An 18,172-nucleotide genomic window follows, 5' to 3' on the forward strand; every position below is an offset into this window, starting at 1 on the left:
AAACAAGTCAGCAGGTGATATCACATCAGGCCTTTCGAATAATCAAGACTGGTACTCTAGAAACTTGGGGTGGGGGGGTATTTTATGCATTTTATATATATTTTAAATTAATCATCTGATTAATCTGCAATCTGTATTTTTTTTCTGTCAAAATTCTGCATCGGCCTAAAAACAAAACAAAAAAATCAATCAGGCCCTAATGACAGTTCATTATATTGCACTCATAGCAGCCGCTTCATTAGCTGCCAGTTTCATGAGAAGCAGTATTAAAAAAAATGCCTTTAGAAGCATAATAATGCTCATTTTTTTACTGACACCATCAAAAATGTATCATCTCACTCTTATTCTGGTTGTATTTATCATATTTCAGAGAGTTGTAAATAATACCATTATTTACAATTTAAGTGTCAGTTGACGCTTTGGTTCAAGTTGAATCTTGAAGAAAATGCAAATCTTCTGCTGAACAGCCTGCTGACGCGCTGTTGCTATGGTGACATGAGAGCTGCTTTAAGCAAATGCAAAGCCACAACAAGATTACGCAACAGATCGATAACAGCCTAAGATGGCTGAGCGTCACACCTGAAAGAACTGCTGGGGCTGCTGCAGATGCAGGGAGTGCTGGGAGGCCTGAGGCTGAGCCTGATAGCTTTGTTGCGACTGGTGGGAGATGAAGCTGTTGTGTGGGATCATTATAGGTGACGTGAACACCTGAGAGGGCACAAGCACGGCGTTGCAGTTGACCTGTTGCATGGGGAATGAGGGCGTGATGATCTGCTGCTCTAAGGTATATCTGTAGGGAGGCAACAGTTCACAGGTCAGACATGGGAGGTGGGGGGTGGAGGTGGTGAGTTGGGGAAAATGCTCACATGGTCTGGGGAATGCCCATGTTGCACTGCTGGGAGGACTGCGTGGACCCACTGCTCGTGGGGACCAGTGTCTGCATTGGCTGGTTCAGGAGCATCCTATAGGATATAATCAGAGTTTTCGATCGTCTATCTATGACGTAGGTAGATCGGTTGATACATGGATAGACCCCAAATATCCAATTTATAAACAAAATTTGGAGAAAGCAGTCCTTCAAAAACTACATTTCCTGCAGAAAACATATTGCACTTAACCAGATTTCTTACTCATGACTACAAAATGTAATCTGAAGCAATTGTTCATTGAAGTAATGCTCTCTCCGAATATATCCCAATGTGTGACTTACCGGAGTTGTCCATCTTGGCTGAAGTCATTGTTCGCGTGTCTTTGGTTTGCGTCATGTAGAGGCCTCGTGTTGGTCTGAGAAAACATCATGGGGTTGCTGTAGAAGGGCATGGTCAGACTCGTGTTGGTCTGCACGGGCAAACTCACTGACTGCACCTGACCGCTTCGAGATATCCTCTGTGGGACCTTTTGAATATTGTTGGAGTGATGGGGGGGAAAAAAAGATCAGCAGTTGGCAACCTTGAATACAGTATATTCAAACAGAAATTCTACCGCTTGTGTGTTAGACATTTTATTGTGGGGCGTACCTGTGTCGAGGGCGAGCTGTTTTCTCTCAGAAGCGAGTGAGGGGACGAACTGTGAGCACCGCAGGACGGTGGCTTCGGGTGGCCTGCGAGCTGCCTGATGACCCCTGATTGGCTCTGTGAGGCTGGCCTGCCCGGGCCCTGCTGCTGCTGCGGCGGTTGTTGCGGCTGCTGCTGCGACGGCTGTTGGCCAATTTCATTGTGGATAGGCTGTTGTAGCAACATCTACAAGGCACAGAGAGAAAATGTCAGTCGACGCTCATAGAAAACAACAGAAAAGTGGCTTCTGAACATGAGTGCCTTCTGAGTCATCAGGAAACTGAATCATTGTTCCTCTCATGTTACTGTATGCGGGTCATTAGGTTTGTATGCTGCCTCTTGGTGGGGCCATTTCCCCTATTAATGTGGGAGGTGAGCCAACAGAGGGCTTACCTACCCAATACGACTAATTAACCCAGATGACATGTGCACTCATCAGTCTCAGCATTAGGGGCACCTGCACAGTCGGATGAGATCCAAAACAAGAGATCCACCAGAACCTTTGCAAAGATTTTGCTTTGTTTTGTTTCAGTAATATTCAACGGTGTGAGGAATTTTTGGAACCCTCACCATTGGAATTGATGGAAATCAATTTGATAATTTGCGGTAATTGATGCAAACCGCATGATATATAAATGCCAACATAGCTTTGTTCTGTCACAAGCAGCGATGCATGTGATATACATGTTGCCGGCCGACGTGCTCTCAGGTGTCGAGCTTAACATGAGTTGTTGGTTACCTGAAGATTAGCGAGGTGAAGCTTCTCCTTGATGTCATGCAGCTCCTGCTGCTGTGTCTTTATGTCAGCCTGCAGGATGCGTGTCCTTTCCTCTAGTTGCTCCTTCAGCTGGTTCATGACACCCAGCTGAGGCTGCTGCAGCTGAAACATGGACGACTGCTGGTGCGTTTGCTGTTGCTGAAAACACAGGATTCATGTGTCTAAATTCTTGTGTTCTGGCTTTTCCCTAAAAAGCAGTAAATGAGAAATATGATGCAATAACGTAGTCATGTACGTAGACTTTACATGTCTAATGGTTTGAAACAAACTGCTGAAAGTTCCAAAGCGACATTTAAAGCAGATGCTAATCTGAAAAATGTCTGAGCTGTCGTCTGATTTGTGCACTTAATCCTATAACCTGGAGGCAATGTACACAGTTGGGAGGAAGCTCTCTCACGCACACACAGCAGCAGCAGGAGACCTAACCGCACCGCATACAAAACAAAAGACAGGAAGACAAATGGCAGGAAGGGAAGTCTAAACACTAACCATCGCTGTGTTCTTGCTGCATGGAGGAGAAATAGGAAGGCTCATTTGGGGCACCAGATCAAACGAATTTTGTCTTTGGATCGAATTCTACAAGGTGAAGATGATACAAGATTTGTGAATTTGACCATTCCAAATATTGCGTTGATTTTTTTATAATTGTTCCAACCAACCTTTTCCCTCCATTATCTCCAATCACGCACGCACGCACACACACACACACACACACACACCGTTCGTCTAAACTGACCTTTGAACGACTAACTTGGAGTCTGGCAGGCGTCCTCTCAGTCCCAATAGAAGTCGACTGCCATGATGGTGTGCAGGTGTCTGCGTACGAGTTTGCTGCTGCACAGAATAAAGATCGCACGCTTGCATCAACAAGTGGCACTGAGCAACATAACATTTCCTCAACACGTGGGCCTTGTTGGTTCTCTCACAATATGATGATCATTGTGGTATTTCTGTATCGTAATGTAATTATTCAAGGAAAAAGATGGGGAAAATGTCATAGTGTGATTGTGATATAACTGACTTTGATATTTATTTTTTTTGCAGTATATTACTTGCTAATATTGCTAACAAAATATATTGAGCACATTCTGTTCATGAGTGTTTGATACAGTTATTGAGGGTCAATCTCATGTATTGTTAAATCCATTTTAGAACAGTGCAGCTATTTTGTTGGCATACTCGCAGGGTTTTTAATATGAAGCCTAAATAGGAGCCTCTTTGTATTTTTTTTCATAACAATACAGTACTGCTGAGTCACCAGGTCTTGGCTGACATCTCATTTCACCTCGGATGCAAAACTCAACAATCCGTGACGCAAGTTAGACATTTTTCAATGGCGCAACACCCAACTGGGTGAATTATTTACCGTATAATTAACATAAGTTGCTTTTTATGAGCGGCAAGTGCTCCTGTGACTTGTTCACAAATGCATAGAAGGGGGAACTGTTTAGTGTTTGTGGCTCCGGTGGGTGGAGAAGCAGCTGGAGTCTGAGCAAACGGAGGCTAAAATAAACACGGTTGGTTAAAGTAAGAATAAGAGACTACTTAATCATAAAAGCAGCCTATACGTGGGGAATTTAATCAACTTTAATTAACTGCAAGTTCCACGAAAGCTTTGCTTTGCAGATTACACTCGGATGGCACTTTTTGTATGGGTGAAAAGCCGTATATTTGGGCTTGGTCTGTGACATGCTCGGCCATTTCCTGCCTCATGGAGGATGGCATATGATGGGTTGGCACCATCTTTCATTCTGGAGCAGGGAGAATGTTTCTGTTGCTATGGCAAAGAAAAAAAAATGGAACGGCATATACTTGTTTTTCTATCCACCCCATTGTGCGTTAGCAGAATGATGAAGCCAAGGCTCCCTTTTATTTATTTATTTTTTAATTACGAGTCACGGGGAATGCATTGAGCCTCAATTACCGTTATTATATAGAGCGCTACGTTTTGATCTGTCCCTTAGTACATACAGCATGTTACCAGGGCAAGACATAACAATTTTGGATTCTGGGGAGTGAGAAATAGTTCTATTGAAACAGAGATGCCAAAAATAGTAAATTATTTCACGTAAGAAAATGCAATTCCTTTTTGGAGTATTATATAAGACCGGGCCAGACCATACAAAACAGAAATTAAAACACTTCAATACCTCGTGGTGGAAGGAAATATATAGGCCTATTACATGTGTCCTATATGTGTCTGTATATGCCCTGTGATTGGTTGGCACCGGGTGTAGTCTGCTGGAATAAACTCCATCTCACCCTTAACCTCAAAGAGAGATGCATTATAGAACATGGATGGATGGATGAGTGGCTGGATTATCGTGCAGTATTCCAGTTTTCTAAATTGCTGATACTGGACATCAAATCCCGCAGCCACACAGGAGAATCATCTTGTATTATGTCAACCTCTTAAGTGAGTTAGCACTTTAGGGAGCAGAGGATGACTCACACGCGGAGTCTGACAGTGCTGTGTGGGAGGACGTCCGAGAGCTGTGGGAGGAGACCGAACGTGCACCGCTGTTTCTGTCCGGTGGCGCATCCAGTGTGGAGCACATGTCCAAGTATAACTCTTGGGCCTAAAACATACCAAACAAGGGGCTCAGATCGCATAATTTGTAGATGTCAGAAAGAAATTTCTGGACATTTACCTTCACAGAGGAGGGAGCTATCTCAGGAGGAGACAGCTCCTCAAGGCCAAAAGCTCGCCTCCTTTCAGCTCGTACTTCAGCATAACTGAAAAATAAATAAATTGGATATTAGTCACAGTGTTTCTCCAGGAAGATGTGTGCCTCATAGGCATTTTTAATCCCAGGACACCAAAAGAGGGTACACATCCTTCTTGCGGGCAAGCAACAACAAACAAATTCTCACCTGACAACAGTGTGAGTACACACGATGAACTCAGGTTTGGAGTTCCATTGATGATAAGTAATGTAGTAGTGCGTCCGCAACCAAATCCACTGCTGACCCTTCGTCAGAAAGCGATAATAGCAGGATTTACCCTTTCCAAACTGCATTACTGGGGAGAAAAAAAAAAACAGTCGACATTTGGTCTCTCAAATGATGATAGTTGAATAAATACTGTGACATCATCATCAAATTCGAGGAAGCGGAACAAGGAATTAAAAAAAAAAGACAACAACAGAGAACATGCAGCGTTTGCTCTTCATTTCCTTTTGGCGAGTGGCTATTTATTATAAATGAAGTTCGGGGTTCCTCCCATTCAATGTTATCGGATTCCAGTGACAATTCTCAGTTGACCCGTCCGTCGATGGACTGCAGTGGTCCTAGCACCATCCATTATATAGCCTACCACTGTGCTATTTCTGTACTGTTTGCAGCAGTTGACAATGAAAATAGAAAAAGTGACTCATCTGTATGCCGTGGTACAAATGAGGCTGTACAGAGCAAATGTAGATTTGTCGGGCTCTAGGTTCTTATTGGGGCGGCCCGGTAGTCCAGTGGTTAGCACGTCGACTTCACAGTGCAGAGGTACCGGGTTCGATTCCAGCTCCGGCCTCCCTGTGTGGAGTTTGCATGTTCTCCCCGGGCCTGCGTGGGTTTTCTCCGGGTTCTCCGGTTTCCTCCCACATTCCAAAAACATGCATGGCAGGCTGATTGAACGCTCTAAATTGCCCCTAGGTGTGAATGTGAGCGTGGATGGTTGTTCGTCTCTGTGTGCCCTGCGATTGGCTGGCAACCGATTCGGGGTGTCCCCCGCCTACTGCCCGAAGACAGCTGGGATAGGCTCCAGCACCCCCGCGACCCTAGTGAGGATCAAGCGGTTCGGAAAATGGATGGATGGATAGGTTCTTATTGTGTATACGTGAAATGAATGCCCTCAGTCAGTAAGACGTCCATTCCAGGTTACGAAGAAAAAAGCGGCAGTAGACTGGGTTACTCACGTTGCTTGTGACATTGAGCTATAAGCTCCAAGTCGTCCACATGATAGTAATCATAGCCTGATGTTCCAAGAACTTCAAAGGGTAAATATCCGATGATTGGAGAAGCTCTGTAACAAATAACAAGTGTATTAAAAACAACAACAACACAGAGCTGGTTGCTGAAGTTATTGGAATCGCTGACATTTACCTGTGATCTAAAAACAGAAACTTCCATTCGAGGCTGTGTCTGGACGTGAATTCATCGCAAGGATCATCCACATTGCACAAATCCTATCAATAATTAAAAAACAAAACAAAAGGAACACGAGGGGGGAAGTCACCTCAATGACTTCACAACAAGCAATGTTTACTCAAGCATCGCAGCAAGCCAAAGACTTTGTATGAAAGGTTATGAGCTTTTCTTAATTGATGAAGGAAACAAAAAAAAACTAAAACTTCGTGGATGTCAAAGTAATCTGTTACGGTAATATTTTTCGAACTCTCAATGAGCAACAATACAAAGCATCAATGTAAATTGCAAGGTGCAAGGTACTGCTGAGTCTCAAGGTTTTGTTCAGAAAAGCCTCAGCAAAGTTAACTGCCACAATTTGTGATGCTTCGGCCTCGCTCTCTAAATCATGCTAACACAGATAAACGCGCAACACACCAAGCAGGAAGTCTCACCTTGAGAAACTGCGGCGTGACTAATCGCACAGTGGCAATGAGGCAGACCTGCTCCTCCAGCGACGTCTGCAGGCTTCTTGGTAACGTCAATTCAACCTCATTACAAGAGGACGTAGGCACTACGAGAAATAACAGTCCGATTTCTGTCATGGAAAGTTCCTTGATTCGTTGTGTTAATAAAATGCGGCGCTCACCATTGTTATGAAACTTGAAATCTCCGACAAACTTGACATACTCGTACACAGGCGGCTCTTTTGGATCGATGTTACCTCGGGCAAGGTGACAGCAAAATTCCACATGTGCCTCACCTAAATACAGCATCTTAAATTTAATTCCGTGTTGACAGAATGGCTAGTCCAAAACAAATCAGCGTTAGGCGTGTTTGTATGTGCGACTGCCTAGAGAGGAAAGGGAGAAAGCTGGGCTACAAACATTGTACGATATTAAGTAATATTATTACTTAAAATATGAGTGTTTACGTTTCTTAAATCCTGTGAGAGAAGGCATTTTCTTATGATTATCTTTGGTCAGAGTCCAGTTTTGACTCATGTTGTGCAACAGGACTTTGACCACATTTCCATAAACATTTACTGCACAACAGTAAGGGCAGATAATTTTATGGTTAATAAAATAAATAAAATAACCCCAGTAAAATGCATCATCATCAAAGGTTTCCCGGCAATTTGGATCACCTTTTGATGTGCCTTGGGTCCATGACGCATGGTTCTGTAACTGTTTTTAGGCTTAGCTAGTCACATCTCTATTTCTGTGAAAAACCCAATAGTAATGCAGGATTAAGGTCAGAGCCTTGTCCTTGGGTAGTTCATTGCTGAGGGATTACTGTGTTAACATAACAGTGATTAAAAGTCTAAACTATGATACTAAGCATGTGACTATTATTAGCGAAAGGGCTAATTTTAGACACCAATCAGCAATCCAATAAACTACCGACCCCAATTCCACAACCTGCTTCTTCTCTCGTTTAAATAGATCCTCCAGACCGGACTGATTTGACTGTACTCATCTGCCATATATTTTTAACTTGTGCTGACCTGGTGAAGCACACACAAATTGCCCTGAACTGTGAGGGGGAAGACAAAGTGCAAAGAGAGGACTCACTGGTCAGGAAGTCAGCAGCAATGGGGTCAGTCATCAGCATGTGGGATGATAGCAGCTTATACACCTCTCCGTGTTCTAGCTCCGGGAGGAAATTTAAGATATTTTGGTCCACCATATCTGACTGATGCAATAGGATAGATAAAGAATGGTCAGGCTTCCACAAAAGAAGGACTCAAGGTAAACATGAGGAAACAGTATGGACAATAGTATCACACCTAGAGGAAGTCAAACAAGAAACGTTAACACTCTGCCATGCCTTCGCTGTGGCCACATTCACTCGCTGCTTGTGGTTCTTGCTGCCTTTTGCCTTCAGTGAGTGAAGACTAAGCTGTATTAGCTTCATGTCAGAATTGGCCATTGAGCAAGAGCCCTTTTTCCCTGCAAAAAGGTTGCTTTCAAAGTATGGCCAAGGCCATTAACCTGCACCGTGAAGCACCCTCCACTCAGTTTTGTAGCATTTGGCTGCATGCCAGCAGAGAATATAATCTTGACTCGAGCCTATTCCATTAGCGGTGATGTCCATCCATACAATAACTTGAACTCCACCATTTTTAACACAAGATGTTGTGTATGTTTTGGATTTGAGCTGTGAAATATTTCCATCATTCTGATAGACGTTGCTCTTGGTTTCATCTGTCCAAAGAATCTGATTCTGTAAACAGAGGACTTTTCTTGTGAATTTTAATCTGACATTCCTGTTCTTGAATGGTATTGTAAAGTGTCTGTATTTACAGTTTGACAATGGCATACCTATCTTCTTCAAAATACTATTGTCCTCTTACACGTCAAAGTTGTCAAACAATAAGCCATGTTTCGCTTACTGGGTATAACCGTGAAGGTAGTAAGACCCACAAAGCAGCTGCAGCTGAAGGTGGTAGCGAGTGAAGGCCTGGCAAACCATCTCTACGAGGTTGGCTAGGTATGTGGGCTCCAAAATATAAACAGTCATAGACTGCAAAGAGTACATTGTCATTAATGGTACAAATCAAATGCTTTTGTGAAGCCTTTTAGGCTGAAAGCCTCCACTTGAATCCCACCTTGTTTTATTTCAAATCCATTATGGTCACAAAATGTCCCCAAACAGTAAATAGATGCAATTCAGTGTTAAGAATTTAATGGGTTTGTTACAAAGGCTATGTTCACACTGCAGGGCACAATGCCCAATTCAGATTTTTTGCTTTTAATGTACTCGTTCACAACACAAAAACAAATGCGACTTGGGATGTGAATGCAACATGTCCATGATGTGACAGGCAAACAAAACAGTTTTTACAGAAGTAAATATGGGTCCGCTCATCATCTCATATCACCAGAGGCGTAAGACGGGAGGTAGAAATATTTTGGGGAAATGAGACGAGGCTTTTCGATCTTCTCATTTAAGTGAGACATCGATGTAAAGTTGACATCATGTCACTGCCGCGCATAATAAATGAACCATCTGCGTGGCTGAATGACGACTATCGCCACATATGTCAATTTAATGCTCCGTGTTTCAAGTGGGATTCAATTAAAGTCAAATATCAAGAAAACACTGTTACTCAAAGCAACTTTGCAGATTTTGGTGACATACACATCGGATACATTTATATTTCGGATAGATTTATATAAATACACGAAATAGCCCCAGGTCATATTTGAAAAAAAAAAATCTGAATTGTACTTTTCACACTGCATGAAAAAATTCGATGTGTGTTGCGCACGGGCAAAACAAATGAATTGAGATGCAGTGTGAACCTAGCTGAAGTGATACAGTAGTACGGCTTTACAGTCAAAGCAGCAAGAAGACGTGCATCTCCTCTATGCTTTTACACTCACCGGCAAGTGTCCAATAAGTGAAGACACACTATCTGACACGTATATGATGTTTCCATCTGTAGTTAACGCTATCAAGAAACCATCCAGTGCCTGTAAAAGAAAACAATAGAACAGTTAAACAGCAAATTTGGTGACTGATTTATTGTCAGCAGACGCAATGACAGGGTCTGGACCGTATTCATGCTACAGCAGATGAAGTGCTGGCTAGCCGATCCTTGCCCAGTTTTCCGTATTGAAAACATCTGGATGAGAGGATGTCAGTGTAGCGCATCTTCTTGCTTTTTTTTTATACCTCGAGCATTAGCTGGGTGAACTCCTCGTTGCTGAGGAATGAAGGCTTCCAGTCTTGTCTCACGTCACACGTTTCATTCTGAGCACTGATGTCTGCACAGCAAGCACAGTTTAAGACCTTAGTGAATGACGAGGTACGGTCGCTATCGACGGTAACTAAGGGAAAACAAACAAGAATTGCGTGGGTCGGCCCTACCTTTTTGTTTCTGTAAGAAGTCGATGGTTCTTTGTAATATGGTGGACTTGTCCATCTTGCGAGGATGGCCTTGGCCCTGCAGCATGGTGCAAAGCTCCTTGATGAGCACATTGAACTGGTCTCTTCTTTTCTTTTCTGATTTGTTTCGGGATGCCCTGAAGCGGTCAAGACAAGGTCAGTCAGTTTCCAAAAGAAGGCAAGAACAACGTTTTGAGACCACTAGCACAGCGAAAGGTTTTGGAGAAGGAAGAATCCGTTACATTTTGATACAATCCCAGATAAAACAAATTGAAACAAAATTAAAAAGAGCACTATTTTCGCTGTCTCGCAATGGAGATGTCCCCACCACTTCAGCATGTTTGTTCATAATGTCTTGTGCTGTTTTTTTCATAAGCTACAAAGCAGTCTGCAAAAATATGACACTTCACCTCATTTTTATTTTCAATTCTGCTTTGAACGAAATTATCCACTTTCTCAGTCTTGTCAGAGCGCCTGATATTGTCACAGTGGAGTATTTGTTTAATTACCGTATGTAGATGTTGGTTGCAGGCAATGTTTACGAGACAAAAGACTGCAAATCTTTTTTGAGCCAAAGTAGAGTCTTATCGATGTGACTAGTGAGTTTCCCCATTGAGTTGAGCTGTTTATTTGACATGCCGCTATGCTGTTTTTCAAGTGAGGTCAACACCCTGCAAAGATCCATTCTTATTAAAAGCACATTTTCAAAACACAATTTTTCTGCCAACACAGTTAGGGAGGCATTTTAGAGAAATTGCACCGAAAATTATTTCTCAAATTTCTATGACGGGTCAAGTCATCAACATTTCAAAAGTCCTAGAATCAGAAATGTGATTGCAAAGCGTAAATATGTCCGAAGTACCTTTTTGCCCTGTCTTTCTCATCTTCATCCATCAAATCATCCATGCAGCTGCTGGAACTAGAAAGAAACGTGTCCAAACACAAATGCACTTTTTTTAATGATCCTCCAACAATTCACAAAGCTTCACAGTCTTGTCAAAAAAAAAAAAAAAACATTATCTGTTACCTAGCAACAGCACAGTTTATTTCTATTATGATAAGCCAGCCCGTCACATCATTGAACTGCATGTTCATGTTTAAAATACAACATGGCAGTTAGTTAGGTCATAAAAATCCTGGGAGCTAAATATATTCATGTGCTGTCAAAACTTTTTAGTTCTTCTATAATATATATACAGTATGTTTACTGTAATTGTGCTGCGACCATGTGACTGTGGTAATAAAGCTTCATTTGGATTTTAATTACATACAGTCTCGGTACAAGCTCACGTACTCACTCCATATAGCTTTCATTCCATCAGAGACCCGAAAGTAGTACCAGTGCCCAGTTAAAATAGATGATGTAAGATGTTCCGCTAGCCTAATTATAAATCTTTAGATCAATGTTGCAGAGCTATTAGAACAATGTTAGATGTTTTGATTCAAACTAAGAGTGGACCAAAGATCACAGATTGAAAGGAAGCGTGTTTTCATACTTACTCCCAGTCTCTGCGGCTGGAAGGACAGGGGCCTCCAAAGTCCAAAAGGTTGTCCATACTCACGCTCTTTCCCATCCAGGCCCTTTCTCTAGTCTTATCCGTGCAAACCTCATCTGAGCGCACCTTCACACAAAACAAATGTGCTCCGGCAGCCGAACAAAGGCCGAATTCTGTGAACACAGATGGTAAAAGATCCCATCATTCTGGAAATGACATATGGTGTTAATTCTACCTTTCAATTTAGCCATTGGAAAAAAAACAGTCTTGGGGATCATCATCAGTACTATAACAGGAACCACACTATTTTCAGTTCAACAGTAAAATTGTTTGTGCACATAGAGGAGCTGCCCTGACCTAGAAAAAAGTGTAAAGCAGACACTTCATATGACAACCTTGCAAAGAAAAACCACCGAACAATCACTTTCCTCATATGCTCCGACAATGAATTTCGACAGTATGACGTAGACGCCTGTTATGTGGCCTTTCGCTTACCGATCGATAAACTGACTTCAGGTGATCGCCACTTATTTGCATTTACGGTCAGTGACGTCTAAGTGTGAGTTCGAGCAAAAATGCTTATTACAAGCTCATTATCGCAATGAGACCTGCAAAGAGGAACACAATAGCGGAATGTAAGACAAAGTCACAATTTTCAGTGTTTAAAAAGTCATGTAAAGGCAGAGAGATGGAGGAAATAGAAGAGCACGGACACAATTAAAGCACAGAGCAGATGTAATAATCAACTGTGCCAATCTTATCTCAAAAAGGATTTCGACTTGATTAATGAGCTCACACATTGAGACAAGTTCCAGAGCCTGTTCCCAAATATTCCGGGGAAAAAAAACACTCAAGGGGTACTCTGCATCAAGTTTCTTGAGACACTCATAAATGATAGAATTTGCGTCCATTTCCAGGCTTCCCAAGTCCCTCTGCTAACAAACACTTTTTTTCTCGCAACAGAACTTCAAAATCAACCGCAACTGACTTTGTGATGCTGGTTTGCTTCCAAATCCTTCTAGTTTCAAAACCAATTTTCTTAAATCAATGCATATAGAATGAATTTTTTTTTTCAGTTTCAAAATAGCTGCCATCATAAAACCTTTAATCAATTTAAGTGACAAGTAAATACTGGCAAAAGTGAATCGCGCTATGTTCTCTTAATTTTTATAAGATCGAAAGAGGGCTTGTAAACCTGACACTCTCTAGCTCACAGTGGATTAGTGGTTAGTATATCTGCCTCACAGTTCACAGGTCCTGGGTTTGAATATTGGCCCAGACCCTCCTGAGCTGCCGTGATGCAACTACACAATCAAGTGATCCAAATCCGAGTCCCCCTCTTTTGGCATATTTCTCATCAGCTTCCACATTTGTACAACCTTTAAGACACCCAGTAGATTACTAATTGACAGCATGTCTCTATGAATGGCTAGAGCACCTCAAGACCACAACAGACTGCCGCACGCAGCGTCAACTCCTCATGGTGTAAAGCGAAGCCACCCGTATCGGCCTACATTCTTTAACTGTATTGAGGTTAAAACCACACCTTGCTTGGTTAAGAGCTCAAGACATCGGTGTCTGGTTACATGTGTGCCCCGGAGTATTTAAAGCTTTCAACTAGCAACCTGAACTCGTGCTAGAAATCCGGCGTCGCAAAGTTCCAAGTTCAAGAGCAAACGTGACAGCTTTGAACTTCAGTTTAACAACTGCTACTTTGATTAAGAACAGTGTACCGTGGGATTTCGTTTTGACCTTTCAATGGAAGCAACAACACTTTCTGCTCAAGGGACGCCTCATACTTAATAGTGCGGCCCATTTTGCCTCAACCACAAGACACAAATCCAAAATCTCTCTCTCTCTCTCTCCATATATATATATATATATATATATATATATATAATATATATATATACAGTATATAATTTTTTTTAAACCATCATAGCTATAAATTATAACACACACCAAAACCCGTACTGCACAGGCTTCAAATATGTTTTTATAGGTTAATGCTTGACAACTTACAAGGACACGGTCATGTTATCTGCCACAGTGGTGGAAGATAACTCATGTAACTCTTCAGGTGACAGACGGGGACAGTAGAGAGTTCCCCATTTAACATCCCCAGCATTGCAGTAATGTTCCAGTGAGTGTAAATCAAAATTACATTTCACGACAGACCGCGCAGAATGGACATGAGCATACTGAGTTTTATATTGGGATCAGACAAACTTGATGACATGAAGATGTCCGCCTTCCAGTCAGTCAATAGGTTCACTCTATGCGGTAGATAAGAATAAACCCAGTGTGTTTACCTTATAAGGATTAGAATAGTTTAAACATGCTGTTTACAGATAAAATCATTCAACAACCTGTTTGAGGTGTAGTACTGCTCAACCTTTGGAGCGGAGCGTCTGAATAAACCAACATAGTAAATTAAAACCAAACAACAGAGAACACTTTTAAAAGGGGTTACAGGTGATAGAAGTTGAAAACAGGGCAGAGGTGGTATATATGAATGTATTTTCACAGTCCTGTCTGCTCAGCAAAAAAAAAAAAAAGAACAACAATTCATATGTACTGAAACCTATTTTCAAGCATTTCAAGCAAAGTCACAACAGTCAATGAAATCATCAAATGTGCCTCACTAGAGTGCCGACCTCCATCAGGGCTGAAAACCCCCCAAGTAGAACCAGCAAAATATCGCCAAAACTTGACATGACCAAACTATTCAGTAAAAATGAAGGAAATCAAACGGAAATTTAAAAACTGGATCTTGTCATTTTGTTCTTTAACCTCGCCAAAATTTAAGAGATTCTTCTGTGTGCCATGTCCCAGCACTCAGAAACATTTCATGGTGAGTCGGTACTGTTATGTGATTTTATGAATACATAACCTCCTTGGCAGAGATCCTAATTGGCGTACAAGTTAACGAAATGCCTCCTGTGTCATTCAAAACAGGAATATTATTGAGGTCAAGGCAGCGATTTTGACACAACTCTTGTATGGGTGCCCAGAAAGCCTTTGAATAAAGCGCATATACAGTTTTCGCTCGCTATTTCGCTACAGTCAATAATAATGTTTTCAATATCTATATATTTTTTTAAGGATTTTTATTTTTATTTTTTTACAAACAAGACCATGAACATTAGCGTCTTGTTCGGAAGTTCACTTTAACCCCAGCGCAGTACTCCGCAGCCAACAGCAAGAGACAGCAAGACAATAAAACGTTAGCTCATAACTGTTATAAGTTTTTGTTAGTTTGTCTTAAAAGATCTTACCTTAACTAGAATCTTGCATCTCATTGTTGCCAAAGGTATAATCCTGGTGCATTAATGCGCCCTTTGAATCCTTGCTGTTGCTGTGCAAAACAAAAGTTAAATTTATGATGTGTAAGACGTTTTTTGAAGGGTGCGAACCTAATGAAGTGTCTGGTGACTGACCACTAAATGCTGCCGCTCCCTTGATCCTTGCATATAGTTTGTGGCTATCACAGACTAAACTTGAGTCAGTCTATAATAAAACATGAGGTTGATTTTAGTTTAGATTATATATCCCAGCTGGGCTTTTTGTCATAGACAATTTCCCGAATACATCCACTAAATGGAACATAGAAATAGGTCGTGATTTCTAATGCCTCCCGAAGGGAACAGGAATCACTTGTATTAGGTTACGGGGGGGGGGGGGGGGGGGGGGCAAAGGTTGTACCCAGTGACCCCCGCGACTGCACAGCAGGCACAGTCAATAGGTCGGCCAATTGAAAGGTGGGATCCTCTCTTGTAGAGTCACCTGTGTTAAGTCCTGGCGAATGAAGAACACAACTCAAGCCATTGGAGAGAAAACACAATTACCAGGTTGGATAACATCAGCCCAACCCGAGCAGTCTGACAAAGCGTGTGGTTTTTTCCTTACTGTCATTCATCATCCTGTTTTTTTTTTTTTTTGTGGCATCATAGTAACTCATATCACCTCAGCGCTCTGCCGTGCATATCAGTTGGGGGGTCGGGGGTGTGGGCAACTAAACACTTAAAGCCTGTTTAATATGCACAAACCGGACCACAATATTAGGTACATCCTAGCCAAGGTACATACAGTATTTAACTTCAGAAAAATCTCATGGCACACCATCAAACAAACCAAAAAATGAACGCAAAAAGTAAATGCGCTGAAGTAATGAGCTTGTCTCAGTCTCACTAGGTGTGACATCTGGGCCTGTTTAATTGAACACCAAGCTATTATTCTGTTGTATGAATGGCAGAATGTGGATACAGTTACTTACATCCCTTCTGTACTCCAGCTGAAAAGCATCTAATTTTTCTGCCTGACGTTATACATCGCAGGCATAAAAAGATGAACAAAGATGCATTCTTAGTCATATAATTGATCATTTTTGGACAAATTAAATGAAATTGGATAAGATGCATTCTTAGTTGTATAATTGATCATTTCTGGACAAATTAAATGAAATTGGATAATTTCCCATGGCGCACATGATGATCTCACATTGTATAGAGGTTGGGGCTTTGGCAGGTATTTAATGATGCTAATTATTGCAGTTGTAGTTTATTGGGTACAACTGCACTTTGAAGAAACCATCCATCCATTTTCTATGGTTCTTGTGCTCATCAGGGTACAATCGTCGGTGAGCTGCAGCCTATACAGTACCAGCTTACTTTGGGCGAGAGGTGGTGGTGTACAGGCTCGACCAGTTCCCAGTTCATCACATTCAACCTATGGATAATTTAGAGTAGATAGTAGATTTAGAGTAATTTAGACTAACACGCATGTTTTTTAAGAATGCGGGAGACAGTCAGTGTGCCTAGAAAAAAACCCACACCCAAGCGCAGAGATAAACATACAAACCCCGCACATCAAGGTTGGGAAGTCTTGGTTTGAATCTTTAACTTCAGAACTGTGAATTTCACTTCACTGCTGAGAAAATTATTCATTCATAATACAGTACTACAAATACAAATCTTCCGTGATTCTCTCTATGCCAGTAATTTATAGTGACAGGCAGAACAATTTAATGCACTTCTACTATCACCATGATCATTATTCCAGCATTTATACTTTAGGATTTGGTGCTATGCATTAAGCTTTATCTGATGTAAACAGAAAAGAGAAAAAAAATTGGGGGGGGGGGGGTTTTGAAAATATTTCATTTTCAGAAAATACATACCCTGAGGGGCAATAACTGTATTTGTAATTTGTTGAATTAGTAGAATCAACAACAAAAAATGTTCATGTTACTCAAACATAGCCGATAGGTTTAAGTAGCTGGCAAACTGGTTACTTTGCGGTGAGCGACTTTTTTTTTCTTCAAATCGCGTACAACGGCTTAGTAAAGGTTGGGGAAGCACTGCTGATCTATATGAGAGGTGCAGAATATTAGAAACACATTGCTGTGCGCTGAAGTACATTCGTATTCACAATGATATGGCAATGTCAATCAAAACTGCCCGGCGTGTGTATAAAATCCAGCACACGCCGGGTGTCTCCTGCAATAAATGATTAAGTCCAAGTCTTGATAATAAACCACTTTTTCTTTTTTCTTTTTTTTTTTTTTTTGCGCATGACCGACTCCACTTCAATTTGACAGGTCGCCCTGAACCTTACCACTGAACCCCGAATGGAAAAGCCACAACATACCTTGCACAAAAAGGACGTCCGGTCGAAAACGCACACCCACGCCTATAAAACAGGACCACGGTGCTCATGGTGTTTTTATCCGCCGCAAACTAAAAGGTGGCAAGGATTGCGCAGCTCTCTGTGCGCGAGAACATGGCACCGAACGCGTTAAATTGCATAACGAGTTAATAAGGTGCATTTATTGCAAAAGGCCGGCCGTTGAGCGAGGTTTGACAGGTTCCGGCTCGGCTAGTTTCTCCTCCGCCACGCCGAGAAAGAAAGGGAATTTAAAAATGATAATAATCGCCCACTTTCGTGTGCGTTCGCTTTCGCGGGCTGCGAGGTCCACTATCCTCTCGGCGGGGCTTGTAAACAGCAGCGAGCGGCTGCGAGGGAGAAAGTAGGTCAGCTGGTAGCTCCAATAGTCGACAACAGCAAGAAGCTGGAGGCACCAGGAGGAGGGGACAGTTGTAATCTTTAACACGTGCTGTGATGCACAATGTCCTTTGTTTACAGTGAGCATTTTTGGCGTTGAAATATGGAGAACAAAAAAAGAAAAAGAAAAGGTGAGCACAGTAAGTCAGAGCAGTTGTCAGAGCTTATCCGAAAGAGACACGCTGACATTAGATTGCAAGACAGCCGATTAGCCCGTCTGACCCTGACTATAAACCTTTTATTTTCATCTAAGAAAGAGGGAGGGAAGGGAG

At 41.8% G+C, this 18,172-nt stretch overlaps 1 protein-coding gene across 8 annotated transcripts in view; it reads right to left on the bottom strand.

Annotated features, from left to right (window-relative positions):
- The window catches only part of npas2 (neuronal PAS domain protein 2), a 39,102-nt gene that overhangs the window by 2,983 nt on the left and 17,947 nt on the right, over nt 1-18,172 (bottom strand). For 2 of the 8 annotated variants that reach the window (XM_086131533.1, XM_086131537.1), the window contains exons 2-21: nt 11,842-12,010; nt 11,204-11,260; nt 10,324-10,478; nt 10,129-10,220; nt 9,837-9,926; nt 8,022-8,142; nt 7,097-7,210; nt 6,903-7,021; nt 6,427-6,509; nt 6,240-6,346; nt 5,206-5,353; nt 4,983-5,067; nt 4,784-4,910; nt 3,068-3,165; nt 2,821-2,907; nt 2,293-2,469; nt 1,518-1,739; nt 1,211-1,395; nt 867-962; nt 580-790 (exon numbers count right to left, since the gene is read on the bottom strand). In XM_086131533.1, coding sequence (XP_085987659.1) covers nt 580-790; nt 867-962; nt 1,211-1,395; nt 1,518-1,739; nt 2,293-2,469; nt 2,821-2,907; nt 3,068-3,165; nt 4,784-4,910; nt 4,983-5,067; nt 5,206-5,353; nt 6,240-6,346; nt 6,427-6,509; nt 6,903-7,021; nt 7,097-7,210; nt 8,022-8,142; nt 9,837-9,926; nt 10,129-10,220; nt 10,324-10,478; nt 11,204-11,260; nt 11,842-11,915 — 2,448 coding nt within the window. In that variant the 5' untranslated portion in view covers nt 11,916-12,010. Of the gene's footprint in view, nt 1-23; nt 486-579; nt 791-866; nt 963-1,210; nt 1,396-1,517; nt 1,740-2,292; nt 2,470-2,820; nt 2,908-3,067; nt 3,166-4,783; nt 4,911-4,982; nt 5,068-5,205; nt 5,354-6,239; nt 6,347-6,426; nt 6,510-6,902; nt 7,022-7,096; nt 7,211-8,021; nt 8,143-9,836; nt 9,927-10,128; nt 10,221-10,323; nt 10,479-11,203; nt 11,261-11,841; nt 12,011-15,115; nt 15,196-17,486; nt 18,064-18,172 lie in introns of those variants that run through there. The other 6 variants (XM_086131535.1, XM_086131538.1, XM_086131534.1 and 3 more) reach the window with 6 other exon arrangements.

Source organism: Hippocampus guttulatus, chromosome 15, assembly GCF_054856545.1.
Source record: "Hippocampus guttulatus isolate MCC_2025c chromosome 15, RoL_Hgut_1.0, whole genome shotgun sequence".
Taxonomy (NCBI): domain Eukaryota; kingdom Metazoa; phylum Chordata; class Actinopteri; order Syngnathiformes; family Syngnathidae; genus Hippocampus; species Hippocampus guttulatus.